The 16,836-nt window shown below is 36.0% G+C and overlaps 1 protein-coding gene across 1 annotated transcript; it reads right to left on the reverse strand.

The window, feature by feature from the left end:
* On the reverse strand, positions 2,662-15,325 carry LOC105170689 (E3 ubiquitin-protein ligase BRE1-like 1). Its single transcript, XM_011091568.2, has 19 exons — positions 14,781-15,325; positions 13,066-13,227; positions 12,094-12,181; positions 10,367-10,609; positions 10,054-10,215; positions 8,348-8,541; positions 8,193-8,276; positions 7,967-8,086; positions 7,692-7,878; positions 7,444-7,604; positions 7,274-7,345; positions 6,934-7,010; positions 6,410-6,604; positions 5,331-5,403; positions 5,158-5,244; positions 4,301-4,438; positions 4,031-4,233; positions 3,783-3,948; positions 2,662-3,358 (listed from the first exon to the last, which is right to left on the reverse strand). Exons 1-19 carry the CDS (start codon positions 14,889-14,891, stop codon positions 3,227-3,229), a joined length of 2,655 nt encoding a protein of 884 aa, XP_011089870.1. The 5' UTR covers positions 14,892-15,325; the 3' UTR covers positions 2,662-3,226.

Below are 16,836 nucleotides of genomic sequence, written 5' to 3' on the forward strand. Positions count from 1 at the left end.
GGCTCTCCATATGTGGGTGGTGTATAGATGCATGTATGGGTCATTCATAGCAATACTTCATCAATTAGGGTGCATTTGCCTAACCACCACCTACTCCTTTTATGACTCATGTGGAACTAATGCCATTTTCTTTTCTTTTTTTTTTTTCTTCTTAAGTTGTAATTCTATTATTTTTTTAATAAATCGAATAATACATTATTAAATTAATATAACTAAAAATAATAAAATAAATTACTAAAAATTTCTTGATAAATTAAGTAATACGTACATCGAGTAAATTAATTTTAAAAAAAAAAACACTAATAACTTTTATACAACTTAATTGGAACAAAATTTTATAAGAGAATGAAGTGAAACTAAATTCAGTGTCCAACACTAGAAATAGATACTGGAAATGAGATTAAATCTCCCTCCATAGACGCGCATATGTCTTGGCTGTATTCATGCCATTCATGAAATGAAATCTCCAGAATTTATATATAGTTGAACCAATTTATTCAATGTGCTGCCAAATTTGAACAATGCATTTATATATTTAACTTGAGTTAGATGCAATTTACATCTATGTCATATTATAAATGAGTGGATTACCCAAAGCAAATAACAGCAAATCATGTTTCTCTGTTTTTCAAAACTCCTTAGACAACGAGGTAAATATCTTCATTTTGAAAAATACAAAGGGATAAATTGTTGCATTATTAAAAATACAGGGAGGTAAATTGCTATTTTCTTTTTCATAGGAGATGATATTTTTATTTGCAATATCGTAAGGGAGTTGCTTGCACTTTTTCAATCTTGAACTTGTATATATTATTTATATTTATATTTTAGAATGTATTTTTATATTATATATACCTGCAGCATGTTATAATTATTTATAAAATAAATAGAAAATAAAGTATTAGTCTTTTAAAATAGAAAATCCCAACTCTTAAATAAGTTGCATCCCGGAAAAATTAATACAGTATTTTTGTAAATAGAATTATAAAAAATGTTAAATTATGAGTTAAATTTCTGTCCACACTCTAACAAAAAGGGCATAGTTATAAGCTGAGAATTGGTAGAACTCGTTCAATAAGGTGAAGAAAAAAAAAAAAGAAAATAATTTAGAAAAGCAAAGATTATTTTGCCAGAAATAATAAATGGAGAAAATTCAACAGGGCGTGTGCTTGAAACTCCTTTGAAACTCAATTTGTTTTTGTTTTTTTTTTTTTTTGGGTTGAAAATTAGGCAAAGAGGTGAGCGGACAAGACAGGAATAGCACAGAAGTCGTACTTCCCACTAAACACGTCATACTACTTTAGATTGAACAACGTACGAGTGCGTACAATTATCATTCGTAGGTTGAGTGTCCGCAATAACTTCCTAAAATTCACATTCGTTCTCTCAATATGGAAATGAGAGCTTGAGAAGTGAGTGAGAATTATAAGTGAATTACGGAATTCACCCATATATATTGCATCTGCAGGACATTTTATTTTTATTTTTGAGATAGCTCCTAAAATATTTGAAACAATATGATCATTAAACTTATAAAGTATTAACAATCGTAACACTATGATTAGTTTAAACTTAATTAATTTAAAATAAATTAATTAATACACTCGCTCTATACTGTTTATAAGCTCACCAGAACATTTAATTTACGTTGGATTTCATATTCAGATATAAATTGTAGTCATATATATAACAAGAAACCCGACTCTACGAACTCGAGGAAAGGCTGCACAGCAGTAGTAGGGACGTTAAGACCGGAGCTTTTTGTAGTGCTAGCAAGAATGCAAGTGACCCCCCCCCCCCCCCCAATGGGTTCTAATTCGTTGAAGGGGGGCAGCGCTCTGAATCAATCAAAAAGCTTATTGATTTAATTTCAAATTTTCCCATCACTTGTATAAATTTCTCAAAAATTCAATCATACTAGTAAATATGACACCTAAAATTCAACAAAAAGTTTAGGTACGACAACACAACATACCGGACATGACATTCACACTCATTTGTTGAGTTGAATCATCGTACCATCAGAAAGTAATTGAAATAAGGACCACGAGATGCTACAAGACCAAAAGGATATAATGTAGAGATTTGTATAAAAGGGGGACCAGAGGTATTCCTAAATCCCAACCGCATTGCTGCTGCCGACATAATCACGAAAATTGCACATACCTCCCCTGATATTTTACTACAATCTCAACTAAACCCAAGGTATTTGGATAACTACATCAAACTTACACATTCTATGCCATCCTAGTATAATTAAGAAAAAGACATCACCAAAATATTCCAATACATCTTCATCAGGGACCCTTCTTGTTAGACAAACATTTTATGCATTCAAAGATTCATGTCTAGACCGACTTCTTGTGTCAAAACAAGTAAACTTCGTCGATGTCATCAAGACTGAATAGATCAAAACAACACCATTATCAAAGGATTGAATCACTTCAAGAATTTATCAATGTCCATCTGCCTTACCAGTCCTTGATGAATCCTGAAGACTTCAGGGTTGCTCTGATATGTTTGCTGAAGAGTGCATAACGCGAACCCTGAGAGATCGGGAAATAATACCAAGGCAATAACAAATGGAATATCTCATCAAGAGGCTCAAACAGAGTGAATGAAACAAAACACACGCGTGCACAGATTAATCATGAAGATAAATTATCTGGGCAACAATAATTTGAAGGTAAAGGCTAATATCCTGACAATGCAAAATTTGCATACTGAAACCTACATTTGGTATTTCTCTAAATCAATTTCGAATCCACAGTAACAACAAAAATGAAAAATGGAACATAGATCTATACAAGAAAGCATGAAATAACCTAAGACCAAAATCATATGAAGCTCCATCGTTCGGGTTTAATTCATACACACTGCGAAAATGTGGAGCTTTTTGGATCATAGTATTATTCACTTCCAAAATCTCCACGTTGAGAACTCAACTGATTTCAATCTGCATTCACCAAGTTAAAATGTATCTACTTGCAAGAGAGGGGGACAATAATAATAAAAAAATAAATTGAAAAAATGTGATCCAGTATCTAAACCCAGAACCAGCAAAGCATCATTTGAGGGGAACTTCTGTTAATTCCGATGTTGGACCTTTAGGATCTCAGCAGATAGATAACACATAGTACATCTGAAACATCATTTTGGGTTCACAGTGGCTGGCTCAAATGGAACCATAGAGTCAATGCCAGGAAGCATTACTTGAAATTTCTGATCAGATGTATACGGGTTTGACGTCATTAGCCCCAAAGCTTGCAGCACAAACTGGGCACTTGCGGTGACGCGTCTCAATAACTCTTTGTACACAAGGACTGCAGAAGAGATGGTAGCATTTCGTGATAACCACCTGGAAGAAAGCACTTGTTAGCTCCTCCTGTAACTGCGGTAATCTTGTATTTGAATATCTAAGTAGTAAGTAGAATCTAAAACCGTCTCATTAATCAATAAAAGATTCAGTAACAACATTACAACAATTCCAATCCATCAGTTGCCCCATAATTTTATTCACATCAAGCTCTGTGTACTTAGAAGAATGCATCCATCATGCATTTATAACAACATTAACAAATGACCAGCCTCTAATTCCAATCCATCAGTTGCCCAATAATTTTGTTCGCGTCAAGCCTGCGTAATTTCATAGAAGAATGCATCCATTGCGCATAACCGCAGAAAAATAAAAAAGAAAGGGGAACACATCGGAAAAAACTGCACGCTCTCAATGGATAATGCTAGATAATCCACCTTCTTATACAACTCGAAATAGGAAATACCTCTTTTCTCCTATCAAGGCAGACACTGCACTTCAGAATTTCCTTGTATTCCTTGAGCTCCTGCCGAAGCTTTTCAGCTACGGAGGAACCCTCAGCTTGTGATTTTAGTTGTTCAGCCTTCCTCCTCAGAGTATCTAGGTCTTCCTCTACTCTTTTCCTCTCAAACCTAGTCCAGAGAAACAGATCAAGAAACAAGTTAATCAGCCTCCATAGGAGATGGAAATGAGAATTATAAAAATTCTAAACACCTCTCTTTCTCTAGTTCTATCTGCAGCTGAGCAAGACTGCCCCGACTCCCCTCGACCTGAGACTGTGCCTCGTCGAGTATGCCCATCAGTTGTTGAGAAGACTTCCTCACATCTAACAGTCTTCTTTGGGTGTTTTCCAAGGCAGCAGCATTCTGGACTCTATCTTCAGCAAGTCTCTGCATGTGATCTGAGTAGCCTTTCAACTGCATAGGCAAGATCATTAGAATGAACAATTTCAGTATTCGGCACCACATATGCAACTCGTATTACCTGATCTTCAATTTTACCAGCTTTGTAATCGTAAAAATCAACAGTTTTCTTGGTCTGCTGTACGGCTTTCTCCAACATACGCTTCTCCATAAGCAAAGCATCTTCTGTTTGTCTTGCACGCACACCCTCCAAAACAAGCTGAAACAGAAACCAAGATGACCCAATGACAATTCCAAAGGAATTTGTTAAAAGAAAAGTATTCTCAACTTATGGCTTATGCAGCTAAGATCCCAAATATAACAGCTGACCAACAATGGATATCTCTACTCTGAAAAAAGAGGGGTAAATTTCAATCGCCAATGCAACCATTTGGAAAAGCTTCTGCAGAGTGAGATATGTTCTGAGACAATAAACTTAGTTTCCTTTTCCTTCTATACCTGATTGACATGCAGAGCATAAAGTAATTCTCAGAAAATAAAAGGCAGCATAGATATGCATGTGCGTTAGTGATCCTACTAGGCATCACATTGAGCACATACAAAACGTCTATCCTGATAACCAGAAACAATTACAAAGTAAAAACTTATATAGTACATACTGTCTGTTATTCTCCAGTAGACATTTCGGACAGTTTCTGTGTGGTGCACATACTTGGATTTGTGTCCAAGGTTGACAAGGTCATCTATGGAATTTAACTTGTATGAACCACAAACTATACTATAAATTGGGTTTATAGATTCGAAACTTTTCTCCTTTTAATCAAGTCTAAGAACTGCTTTACTATCCATTTATACTCCATGGAAACTAAAATTTAAGTGAAATGATTAATATGTTTTCTAGTTCAAAATTTGGAATAACATGCAAATAGATGTTTTAGGAAATCCATGCTGGAATTAGCAGACAGCAGTAGTTCTAACCTTTACATTATAGTCATCTCTCTCGGTGATTTGCTGCAAAAGCTGCTGGTTCTGAGTCTGCATATCATCATATGCCTGCCCAATAGTCTGTCGGAGATAATGGTAAATCTCTTAGTCTAATTTAAGATAAATTTCAGAACAATCCATGTTTCAGTAGATATATTAACAGAAACCTCTATCTCCGACAGGTAGGCCTCAGTTTCTTCATGTTTGGATTTTAGGACATCAGAAAGTCCTGCTTTTTCCCTGCAACATCAGTGGGAAAAACTTTCAGAATATTCAGAAAATAGAATTTTTCTGTTACAATTTATAAGCTTGTTGTCCCATTCCAGCCAGAAATCAAACTTTGAAAAACCTTCAAAAAGGGTGTGTTAGTGTATTTTGTCTTGTCTGTCACACATATGTGCATTTGACCACCTTAAACCCAGTTCTCCCTCATTGCTAGCCAGTATCCTCTTCTACAAAAGCACACCAATAGATCTATGACTACAGTTTCTATTGCATGACTCTCACTTCTGTACGCTCCTGATTTTAATATATCCTGTATAGACCTTTTTCTTCCATCATAACTCTGACAGGCAACGTCATAATATATGATACTAATTAGTACTTTTAGAGGGTCTCTACGCATATGCAACTTTGTATTATGTTTCCTCATCTTGGGAGTTGGGTCTATGGCGATGTAATGGCTTTCAACAATTCATGTTGCCTGCTAAAGGGGCAATGTTTTTGGTTTATGCATCTTTGACCAGAACGATGAAATCAAACAAAAATACCATCTAATTGCAGCCTACAGAAATACAACAAGAATAACCAGCTCTGGTACACACAGGTAGCAGCACAAGGTAGCTGACACAAAAAAGTGTTCTCTTCATGAGGCCAAAGAGAAAAACACGACATATTTGGCCCATGAAGAAGCATCGTCTTGAATGAGTAAAATTAGTTGCTCCCAAGAACAGTAACCAGTCAGTAGACAACATTTGTTCTTATAATATATTAGACCAAGACCACATTAATGCCACATAAAATCTCACAAGCACGGAACTCAAAGTATCTATTATCCTTGCGGAGGGAAAGACTTAACAAAGAATAATGCATAAGCAGATAAGAACCATTAGCAACTGCAGAAGAAGAAAACCAGAAAGTGGTAAAGGAAACCAGAAGTTAGCAAAGAATCTCAGCATGCCTGATTTTTAGGGGAAAAAAGATTGGGAAGATTGTTAAGCAAATGTTGGCAAGAGAAGGAATAGACCTTTTAGAGGCCTCTAACTTCTGTCGCAGCTCAGCAATCTCAGCTTCTGAGGCAGCTAATCTCTGTTGAGCTTTTGCTTCAGCTTCAATTGCAACTTTAACTCGCAACTCCAAATTGCGTTCATCAAGAGAAGACTTAAGGCCCTGAACATGAGCCCATGCCTTGATCTCAGAACTTCTAGCTTCACTAATTTCCCTGCAAAGAATACACAATGCTTTAAAATCAGAGGACATGCTTATAGTTTATTCCCCAAGAAGACTCTTGGTCGTAGAAAGATATCTCAGATCTTAATCACAACTGATGGCTTGCAAGTAAAGTAGGAAATGCATCAAGCAGGTGCCATTTTGCAATCTCATGAACTTGCATGAAGGACTAAGTGAATCTTCTGATGAGTAGGAAAGATGGACAAGTAGTCATACAATCACAACAATCGTCCAAGTCCTACTACTCAAGAGAATAGCCAAAATCCTACCAAAAATAAAAATTATCTGGTGGAGGTCCATAAAAAACAGGGAAATGCTAACCTTGAATCCACCAATTGGTGCCCATACATTTCCAGGAAAAGCTTCAAGTCTTTTTCAGTTACCTTTAAATCACTGATCTGCACCAATAAATCAAAATTTGGAAATTCCAAGTCAAACCTTTGTCTGTTCTGAAACAAGTCTGCAGATATACTCTTCATATCAGAAAAAGAACTATGTTCTACATCGCTTTGCACCTCATCCTGGTCTACTTCTATTGTCACAATGAATATAGGCTGAAATCTCATGTTGCTTTACTACAAGAAAGATTGTGTATCAAACCACTCTAAGCAATAGGAGTAATATCTCCAAATTCCTAGAGAGCACAAGCACCAAATCGTACCATAGCTTGCAGTCTTTGGACCTCAGAATTTTGCTGAGCCGATCTAGAACTCAAAGTCTCCAGCTCCTTAGCCTGTATATATACGTACATATATACAGAAACGTAATAATTAGAAACAATGAGCAAAAGAAACTAACCGATAAGACAAATTTAAGCATTGCAAATCTTACCTTGCGACCAATAACATCAGTAAGGGATTTAACATTGGCTCGCAAACGATGGATGTCTGCAGCAGACTCCTTGTGTTTAGCTAAATGATTTTGCATGCTCCCCATTTTCTCAGGAAATGATGAAACCAACGCTTTAAACTCTGCAATGATTTCCCTCCTACCTGTAACTAATGAAATCAGTATGGCTGCACCAAATTAGACGCAAGAGGCAGGACAAATCAGCTAACCATAATGTCAACTCTCTATACCAGGTTCTTTAGATGCTTCTTGTAGTTTGGTTTCAATGAGATCTTTTTCTTTGATGTATCTCTGTATCTCTAATTCCAAGTCGCTAATCCTGGAATCAGCAACTGCTGAAGTTCGATGAAGAACATCAGCTAATTCACTTTTCATGTGACTTTCTTTTTCCCGCCAGTAAAGACTTTCTTTCTCAACCTGATTTAAATAGGTAGATAAGAAAAATTACTGAAACCCTAGACAAACAAAAAATGAAGGCAAAATGAAACTACCAACCAGATACAACCTGTAATTTCTCATAAAGAGCTTGATATTGGGCGACATCTGCTCTAGCCTTAGCCAGTTGATCTTTTAGCAAGAGATATGCTTTGGATGAACAAATAGACTTAACATTCTTTAGATTGCTCTGTCAAGCACAACACAGGTCAATAAGAGAAGCAAGAAGGATTGCATAATATGAAAAAAGTGGATGAGAATCACAATAGAAAGAAGCAAAATGAAAACAAACTGACCTGCAGATTTGATAAGTGTCTTAATATGTCTATCCTGTCTTCATGAAGACGCTTGAGCTCATGCAGTCGAGATGTAGATTGGTCCTGCAAAGGAAAATCCATTATCCATTTGGTGTACAGAAAATACAACAAAACGATGAAAAACACACAATTACCAATAGTTCCTTCAGTGAAGACTCCATTTCTTGCAAATCTTTCTGCTTGTCCCTTGCTTTATCAGTAGTTACCTGCTGATTTCCTCGATTCAGAACAGGGAAGAATGCCCCCTTTGCAACATCTCTTTCTGCTTTTAGAATTGCCAATTTACGGTTACTTTCTTCCAGTTCAGAAATCGTACTCTCTAATTCTCCTTCAAATGGAAAATTGAAAAATGTCAGCGTCATATTCAGCCTATATTGAAAACCAATCACAACATAATTTGGGGGAAAAGATAGTAATAAGGATCATTCGATACCATTACTTATTGAAAGATGACTGGGATCAGGTAATCGCGTCCCATTTCTAACTAGTATAAAGTAAAGCACACAGAGGAAAGGAAAAAGAATTGAGCAACATCCAGCAACCAGATCCCAACCACTAAAATATGTAATGGGAAATTAGAATCAGAGATTCAACAAAAATAGCTTATTATAATCCTCAATTTTATTTCTTTGTCGTTGAACGACCAAAACTTCACGTAGTGCAAAAAAATATTGGAAGTGGGATATCGTATCACAATGCTCCAATTTGGTCTTTCAGTTTTCAAATTGTATTTCTTAGCTTAAAATATAGGACGCAATCACATTAGATTAGAGACGAAATGCTAATCACTGTTTCTGTGCTGATTATGTGATAATAATCTTGATCAGGTATGGTCATTAAAAAGCTAAGGCATAATTACTTCTTTATCACATAAATAAAACTTTTACCAACCAACCACACTGTACAATACTAAGAAGCTTATGAACATGCCTATGTACCTCTACCAGGAGAGAGATACATTTTCAATGAAATACAAACCACAGAAATAAAGTACCCTCAAACACTTGACATTATATGGTAATAACATTACTAGTAATATAACATGCATAAAAAATAACTCTTATAGGCTTTGACCCTATTAGAACTCCTGGTATATGTACCAAAGCATTCGTAAGAAGTTTGCTAATCATTCCGTTGCTTGCCTCACAAGATGTAGCTGACCCAAAAGTGCACATAAAAAACACAACCACACATATGTCAGCAGATGACAGAAATAGCTGGCAAAACATGAAAATTTGGTACTTCAAAAGCTTTCATGCAAGTAGGTACATTTATTGGCCTCATCTAAAATGCAGTTGAGCTTGACAATCTGAAGTCCTGGTAGATGGAAAAGTTATGAAATATTAGAGGAATAACTGAATTTTACTTTCTTCTCTTTTACAAAAATTTCACATCCATATATGGTACTAAGCATCATGAATCATGAATGGCACCGTATAGTAAAACAAATGAAAGAAGAGTTATAGAACCTTTTTACAGTTGGTTTCTGGAAGGATAAAATATTATTAGTGTATTTCTATAAATAAACTTTTAGTTTCTGGAAAGCTAACACCCTTCTACCAACAAACCATTTCAAGATACTGACTCCTAGCAATAGCCAATGTGGGCCATAGTCATACAATAGCCAAAACACAACCCTACAGATACCCTTAGTTCATTAGGTAAGGATTTATGGAATACACGTAAAGTTCTCACTACAAAACCAGGAAATCTGAACAATAAAGCCAACGCAGAGAGACTTGGCAAAACATTGGGAAACATTCTATTGTCAATTTACACCCACATGATGCAGTTCATTTGTGATGGTAATACCAGGGGGAATGGGGAACATATAGAATACCTTTCAAATGCTTCAAAACAGCTTTATTCTTGGCATCAGTGTCTCTATGGCTCTGCAGTTCACCAGCCAGGGATTTATGTTTCAAGTGAAGCTTGAGGACTGCCATTCTCAAATTCTTAACCTCAGTCTGCAAATCAGAAGAAACCACCTTCTGGCTCTGTCCTACAGGGTGGAAGAAATGAAAGAAGTGATAAATAGCTGGATAGCTTGACAAATACAAAGATATGGAGAGTGGAGGGAAGGAGATTACAAGATATTGGATGATGTAATTTAAAAAGCTAAATGTCGTGTGTGTGTCTTAGTATGGTCTTACCATTAGATGAGAATGTCTTCAAAGATACTGTGTACAATCTATGCTTCAAATTGTTCAGATCATCAAAAGAAGCCACTATATTAGGGAGTATGCTCTTTGGGTTCTTTGTCCTTCCACCATCTATTTTCTTATCTTCTTCAGTTGGATTCAATATTGTACTGGCTGAGCTGGTCGAGCTACTCTCGGTTGCACCTGTTTCTAAGAGCCGGCTCAGTAACGCATCTTCTGGAAGTGAATCGCCATCTAACAAGGGTATCAAATCAACTTTGTTAGCGAATGAATGTTTACAAAAAACACCAAAATTTTCACTCACACCAATAAAATGTTATTCAGATTTCCAAATGCAGATGAGGCTATAGTTCATGATGGGCCACATCTCAAATCAAACCATTGTCGAAGTCAATTAACTAAACTACATTGATAGCATGTTGACAAATAATCAATCTCTAGAATAAGTAAAAAGTAGGGGCAGCAAGAGATCATTAAGTAAGGGACAAGATTAGTGCAGAAGCAAATCCAGCTTATGTGGCCTTCCATGGGGTAGTCATTGGACAAGGTAGAGAAAATCGTTTAGAGGCATTTACACAGCATTAGCCATCCAGCATACTAAACCATATCTTCAGTCTTCACCTTAAACATACAATTTTATTTAAACAAGCTTCAGAAAAGTAATAACAAATCTTTACTTTTAAAAAAGGGAGTACGTAGTAGCAAATCTTCAGAATAATAAGACAGGGTTAAGTAAATGAAATAAAACAAACAAAATCTACAATCACTAAGGATTCCGATTCTCGTAACTGCTGTTCAATAGATTTGTTTAATTCTTCGCTACAAACAAACATCCTTCATAACTTTTCTTAATTAAACTCAAAACTCCATTCGATAAGATAGTTACCAAACCGTGACAACATAAGAGGAAAGTTTGGATATGGTAAAAATTTTACCAAACAAGGACCTCATATTTGTCTATTCAAAATCCACCATTAATTTCCAGGCTCACAGCAAATGTAAATTTCTGAAAAGCAACTAAAACCAACAGATCTTTATAAGGTGATATGGTAACAGAAAATCAGACATTAGATTTTGCACATCAGTCACAGATGAGAACTACGAAAACCTATTTAGTAATCACAAAACACAAGATAAAAATGCAATAAATTTAATGCACTTCAGAGACAGTAATCGTGAAAACAATTCTAGTAAAATCTAATTTAATCATCAAAATATTAAGATACAGATCAATCTTCATACCAACTCAAAAGTGGCAATAACAAACCCAATTTTCTCAATAAATGGTGGTGCATCCATTTCCACATTTAGTTAGCAAAGTTCCATTGTGAAAATGTTAAACAAGGTTAATAGATAATGATAACAACAGAAAGAACAAAAAACGCAGACCAAAAATAGGTACTCTATAGAAGGGGAAGAAGAATGTCCATCATAAAACAAAGTAAATGGATTATGACACAGGTGTGGCCCATCAAGAAGCTGGTTATCAATAATTTTTGCATCAATAGAAACATTGTTCGGCAAAACATGGCTCTGATGATCCAAAATAGTCGAAGCACTAGAAACGTAAATGTGAATTTGCCCTTGCTTAGAAACTAACATTGGGTCTACAACAAATGCACTTAAAAATATCACACGATATCCCAAAAGTGAGGTTGCTGAATAAATAATGATTACGGGGAGGAAAAAAGACATAAGGAATCCTCTACATCACTTACCATCTTTGATAAGGTGGTGTCCAAAACCTCGCCCATGTTTCACGGAATCCAGTGTGCAATGAGAACGTGATTCCAAGTCATCAACCAGCTGGTAAAAATTTGGAGTCAATATCACAATGAGCAGGTAAAGCACTATGCATATGCCAGAAATATCTGTGCAGTCCTGTAGAAAGACTGGTCACATTTTTCTATGGATACCTAAAGTAGATAACGCTATCCCCTAAAACAAGAGAGCTTTATCATTAACAACAGAGTCATTAAAGTTGGTCATTAAACTCAAGAAAAGGGAAAGATGCATTTCCACTAGAAATTTGCTTCCTTACCGCTGTTAATCCTACAGCCCTCCAGTGCATTTTTCAGCCACTCACAGACCAAAATATATATCCGTGAACAGTAGTGTGGCTCCGATAGTGGGATATCCTGCCACTTCGGCCAAACCACAAATTACCAATACCCATAAGCCACTACTTCAAAAGTGTCACCACAAGTAGATTCACAGCTTGGAATCAAAGAGACGTCATAGATGGAAAAAACATGGCTGTCTTCAAATCTTAAAATTGATAAGGCCTAACTATTGCACTAGCAAGCAATGGATGAATTTTCTGTCAGTGTCAGAGCAAATGACAATTTGTCCTTATTACCATGTTTTTTCCTTCTACTCTTGTTCTCTTATATGGGAGTGGCTGGATCCAGAGGTCAAAACACAATCTTTTTCCTTGATGGTTGTGTTCTGGAGCTACAGAATGATGAGGAAGAGGAAGGCAGACATGGAACCAATCGTGAAAGAAGATGGTGAAGAAGCAAGAGATATCATAACTATTGCTTTCTAATCCTTCGTTTAAAAGTTACTAACACTGCTACAAACTAATGCTACGGAAGCGCCTCAACAAATCAGAGGTTACCAGTCTTCATGAGTAATTTGGAAATAACAATGAATAATCAAGATAAAAGAATAGCATCAGGATTGTGTACCTCTTCCCACGAACTATTGACCACAGCTAAGGTTTTCTCATATGACAGTTGTTTATCTTTCAACTGGCACAATCTGTCTTCGAGAGCATTAATCTCAACCTTCTGAGTTTCCAACTTCTGTATGAGTTTATGATTCTGAAATTGAAGTACTGCTGCATCGAGCTACAACAACAAAAACTTTCAATTGCTAGGTAACTCTAAATAAAGGACTCAAATAAGAACATGCGCAACTACAGTTTGTCTGAGCAATAATCTATGAGCCAATACAAAGAATACAATCAAGTGGAGAAAAGCATCAAATGATAGCTTAATAGAAATTCTAAAGCATATCCAACTCCGAAATTTCATTTAAAAGATGAAAACAAATTCCTCCCACAATTAAGCAGATTAGTCGTACAAATTGCTTATTAAATAACTTCTTATACCATGCAATGATTGCATTAATCCTCTTTTTGGTTGGGAAGAAGTTGTTGGAATATTGTGTTACCAGGTTTAATAAGTGAAGGGAAAATTGTTGTTAATAACAATATCTTAAACTGCACATATTTTTTCAATTTGATAGATCCAAACAATGTATCACAGTTTTACCAAGAAAGCAACACCCACCAACCGTGTTAATCATGTTGCAGAAGGAACACAGGTCGGGTCAAATGTACAAGTTGCTGATCTAAAAATCAACTGTGGCAATAACTCGCAACTTCCGAAACAGCCAAAATATTACAAGTTAAACGGCTTCGAGCATAAATGTTACACTCCTTAATTATCACTTTCATAATGATAATTGTCAAAATAAGAAAGTTCAATAAAAAGCTACAAAAACAAGAAGCATGAGCACAAAACATCAGAAAATCAGATATTCTGACAAGAACTTAAGGATTCCAATAGGTCATATCAGACCGAGCAGTAACAGGATGATAGAGAAGCCAAAGTTGCCAGAAAGTCCTCTGTCAGCGACATGAAGCATTCCGTCACTAGTCACTCCAATAGCCAAACAGATTCCAAGTAATATCTTTTAGAGGAAAAAGCTTCACATATTGTTTCTTCATCGAAATCCAGGGGGAACAACACCTATGATACCAAAATAGAATATCCAGATACCAGAATGTCCCCATAGTTTTAATAGAAAATTTTTACATCCTAGTTCAGCTCACCAAACCGAATTAACACCTCCGCATTAAATTCGGAGCAGCTGTCACAAAATAAGTTGATCTATATCTGCTTTATTAATTTCACAGCTCAGAGAATAATGACGTCATCACGTAATCTATCAAACCATCTGCTTAGAATTTAATGACAAGAGCCTGATGAAGTTACTCTACCACAAATAAGGACATGCTAAAGCCTAAACCACAAAACAAGATATGAACACTACTCGACACTCGACAATCTATAAATTCATAAATTACATAGTCCCACATATCAAAGCTTCAGATCATGAGAACAAGGTAACTCAAATTGCACCCCAGAAAAATTACATGCAAGGCAGACCGCACTACGAACATAACTAAGTACAAGTAAAGGCAAAAACAACAAAAAACTACATCCAAGATCATTGGTGCCTTCAATGGTCCACAGAACCATTGAATAGCGCAAGCAAGCCAACAAACTACTCATGCAGAAGTTACAGGATATCCTAATTCCACTTGATTACATAAATCCTGGTTGAAAAAAAAATCTCTTGCGAATCTAAGGAAGAAAAACAAGTGGAAATCCACCTTTTTTTCCTCCGATAACGGAGCAAGAGGCTGTTTCTTGGCCGCACCGGCGGTGGGCGATATGGAACTAAAGTGACGTCGTTTCTTGTCAGCTTCACCTGTACTACCCATTAGAAACCCGCCCTTCAAAACCCTAGAATCATCAGGTTTCCTTTAAACCCACAAGAAAATATATAAATTCATCGACAATTCACAAACCCCAGGAATAATTTAAGAAACAAACATGCCAAAAAAGCTGCATGTACAAAAACCCAGTCTTGTTTACATATGTATGAATTAGAAACCCTGATTCAAGAAACAACTGAAACACACAAAAGGAACAAAAAAAAAAATAAGAGAAAACAAGGGGCGGACTGGAATTTTTCAACGGGAAGAGACACTAGGTCTGAAAGAGACTGAGATTGCTTATGGTCAATATACAATTAAAAGAAGTTATGAACTCTATTTTTCCCCTTTTGCTCTGTGAAATAACCGAGAAGAAAGAAAGTCTGAAATATCACACACACTCACACACAACCTCTGTAGACATCAATTTGTGGGAAGAGAGAGAAAATGAAATTCTTTTAATATGATTGGAGAGCGGTAGGGAATTTGAGGAATTTCTCGGGTCAAAGGTGTCATTTAAGGTTAGTAATCGTGTACGTGCGGCTGCTTAAGGAGATCATGGTGTCAAACAAACCCGCTGACGTGTCCGTAAAGGGGTGCGCGCAAAGGCTCAGTGAGGTTGAAACTAGAAATACGAAAAAGGCCCTGCCATGAAAGTAGGCTCTGGAGCACATGTTGGATTTGGGATAGTTAATTGGATGTTGTTTTTGGTTAGTGAGTTGTCATTGTACTGGATAAATTCTCTCTATCCCGTTGATTTACGGAAATGGGCCAGCCCAGACTACTTGGTCTATCTGTTTTTGGACATAAATGGGGCTAATGAGGGCCCAATTGACACTACTGTTAGGTCATTATTAAAAGAGACGATCATTTATACTATACTATTATAAAAGAAAACTCATTTATCATACTAATTTTTATTATTCCATGTTACCCTTTTATTCATTTTATTGTTTCAAGAAAAATTGCTCATAATAGTAATTTTATTTTTTGTAATTATTTTAAAATTATAATTTTTTTTCCTCTCAACCCGCTACTCCATTTTTCTCTCTCATGTTCTCTGTATCTTTTGTATTCACAAATTTTCATAATTTTAATAAATTCTATTACAATTAATTTTTTTCCTCTCACGTTCTTCATATTTATTTTTTCTTACAATCGTTCATATTTTTAAAAAAATCACAATCATAATTTTTCTTTCTTACTTACCTTACCCCACATTTTCTATTCTCAGATACTTCTTTCTTTTTTATCACCTCACTATATTTTATGTTTTTTATTAAAAAAATATTTTTCATAACACACTATAATTTTTTATATGCTTGATGGAATTGCATGCAACAACTCTCTGCACACATGAACAATATTAATTGTACTTTTAATATGCGTGATACAAGACCTAATATAACCTGCTAGAAGCATTGCCTTTTAATTTCCACAAAGCATCCTGTTTTGTTCCGATTGCAATTATTTCTGGCAGATTGTTGAGTGGATGAGATATTTCGACATTACAACGGGGCATACTGCTGTTTAGCTAGAGAAAATATCAAACGTTCATGCCCCGGAACAAGCGGAAAATTGTTCCAATTGGCTTGAAGACGGTTCACTAAGTTTGCCAGTTTATGGAGCTCTTCTGAATCTGAAGTGCTATGCTGAAGCAAAATACCTGGAGAAAGCAGGGCCATAATGGAAGAAATCAGGAAGTTGAATCCTTGCAGCACGATAAACTTGACTCGGTGGTGCCGGAGATGGAATGTAAGGGCAGTGTTTTTGACAAATTCACAATCAATCTCAGGCCAAATGCGTTTGCTGCTTCTTCTGATATGGATGGAATGGAGGATATTTTAGTGAAGATGGAAGTTCATCCTCTGGTCACTGTTCTCTGGAAAAAGCTTGAGTTGTGTTGAACATCTGATCAAAGGTCCAGATAGAAAGTATGGGTTTGGGGCTT

The sequence above is a fragment of the Sesamum indicum genome, linkage group LG1 (genome assembly GCF_000512975.1).
Source record: "Sesamum indicum cultivar Zhongzhi No. 13 linkage group LG1, S_indicum_v1.0, whole genome shotgun sequence".
NCBI lineage: Eukaryota > Viridiplantae > Streptophyta > Magnoliopsida > Lamiales > Pedaliaceae > Sesamum > Sesamum indicum.

Coding starts and splice junctions, on each gene's coding strand:
- LOC105170689 (XM_011091568.2), bottom strand. CDS start 14,891: ATGGGTAGTACAGGTGAAGCTGACAAGAAACGACGTCACTTTAGTTCC. Junction 8,277..8,347: donor CTTCACTGAAGGAACTATTG/GTAATTGTGTGT, acceptor TTTCCTTTGCAG/GACCAATCTACATCTCGACT. Junction 7,346..7,443: donor CTGATGTTATTGGTCGCAAG/GTAAGATTTGCA, acceptor GTATATATACAG/GCTAAGGAGCTGGAGACTTT.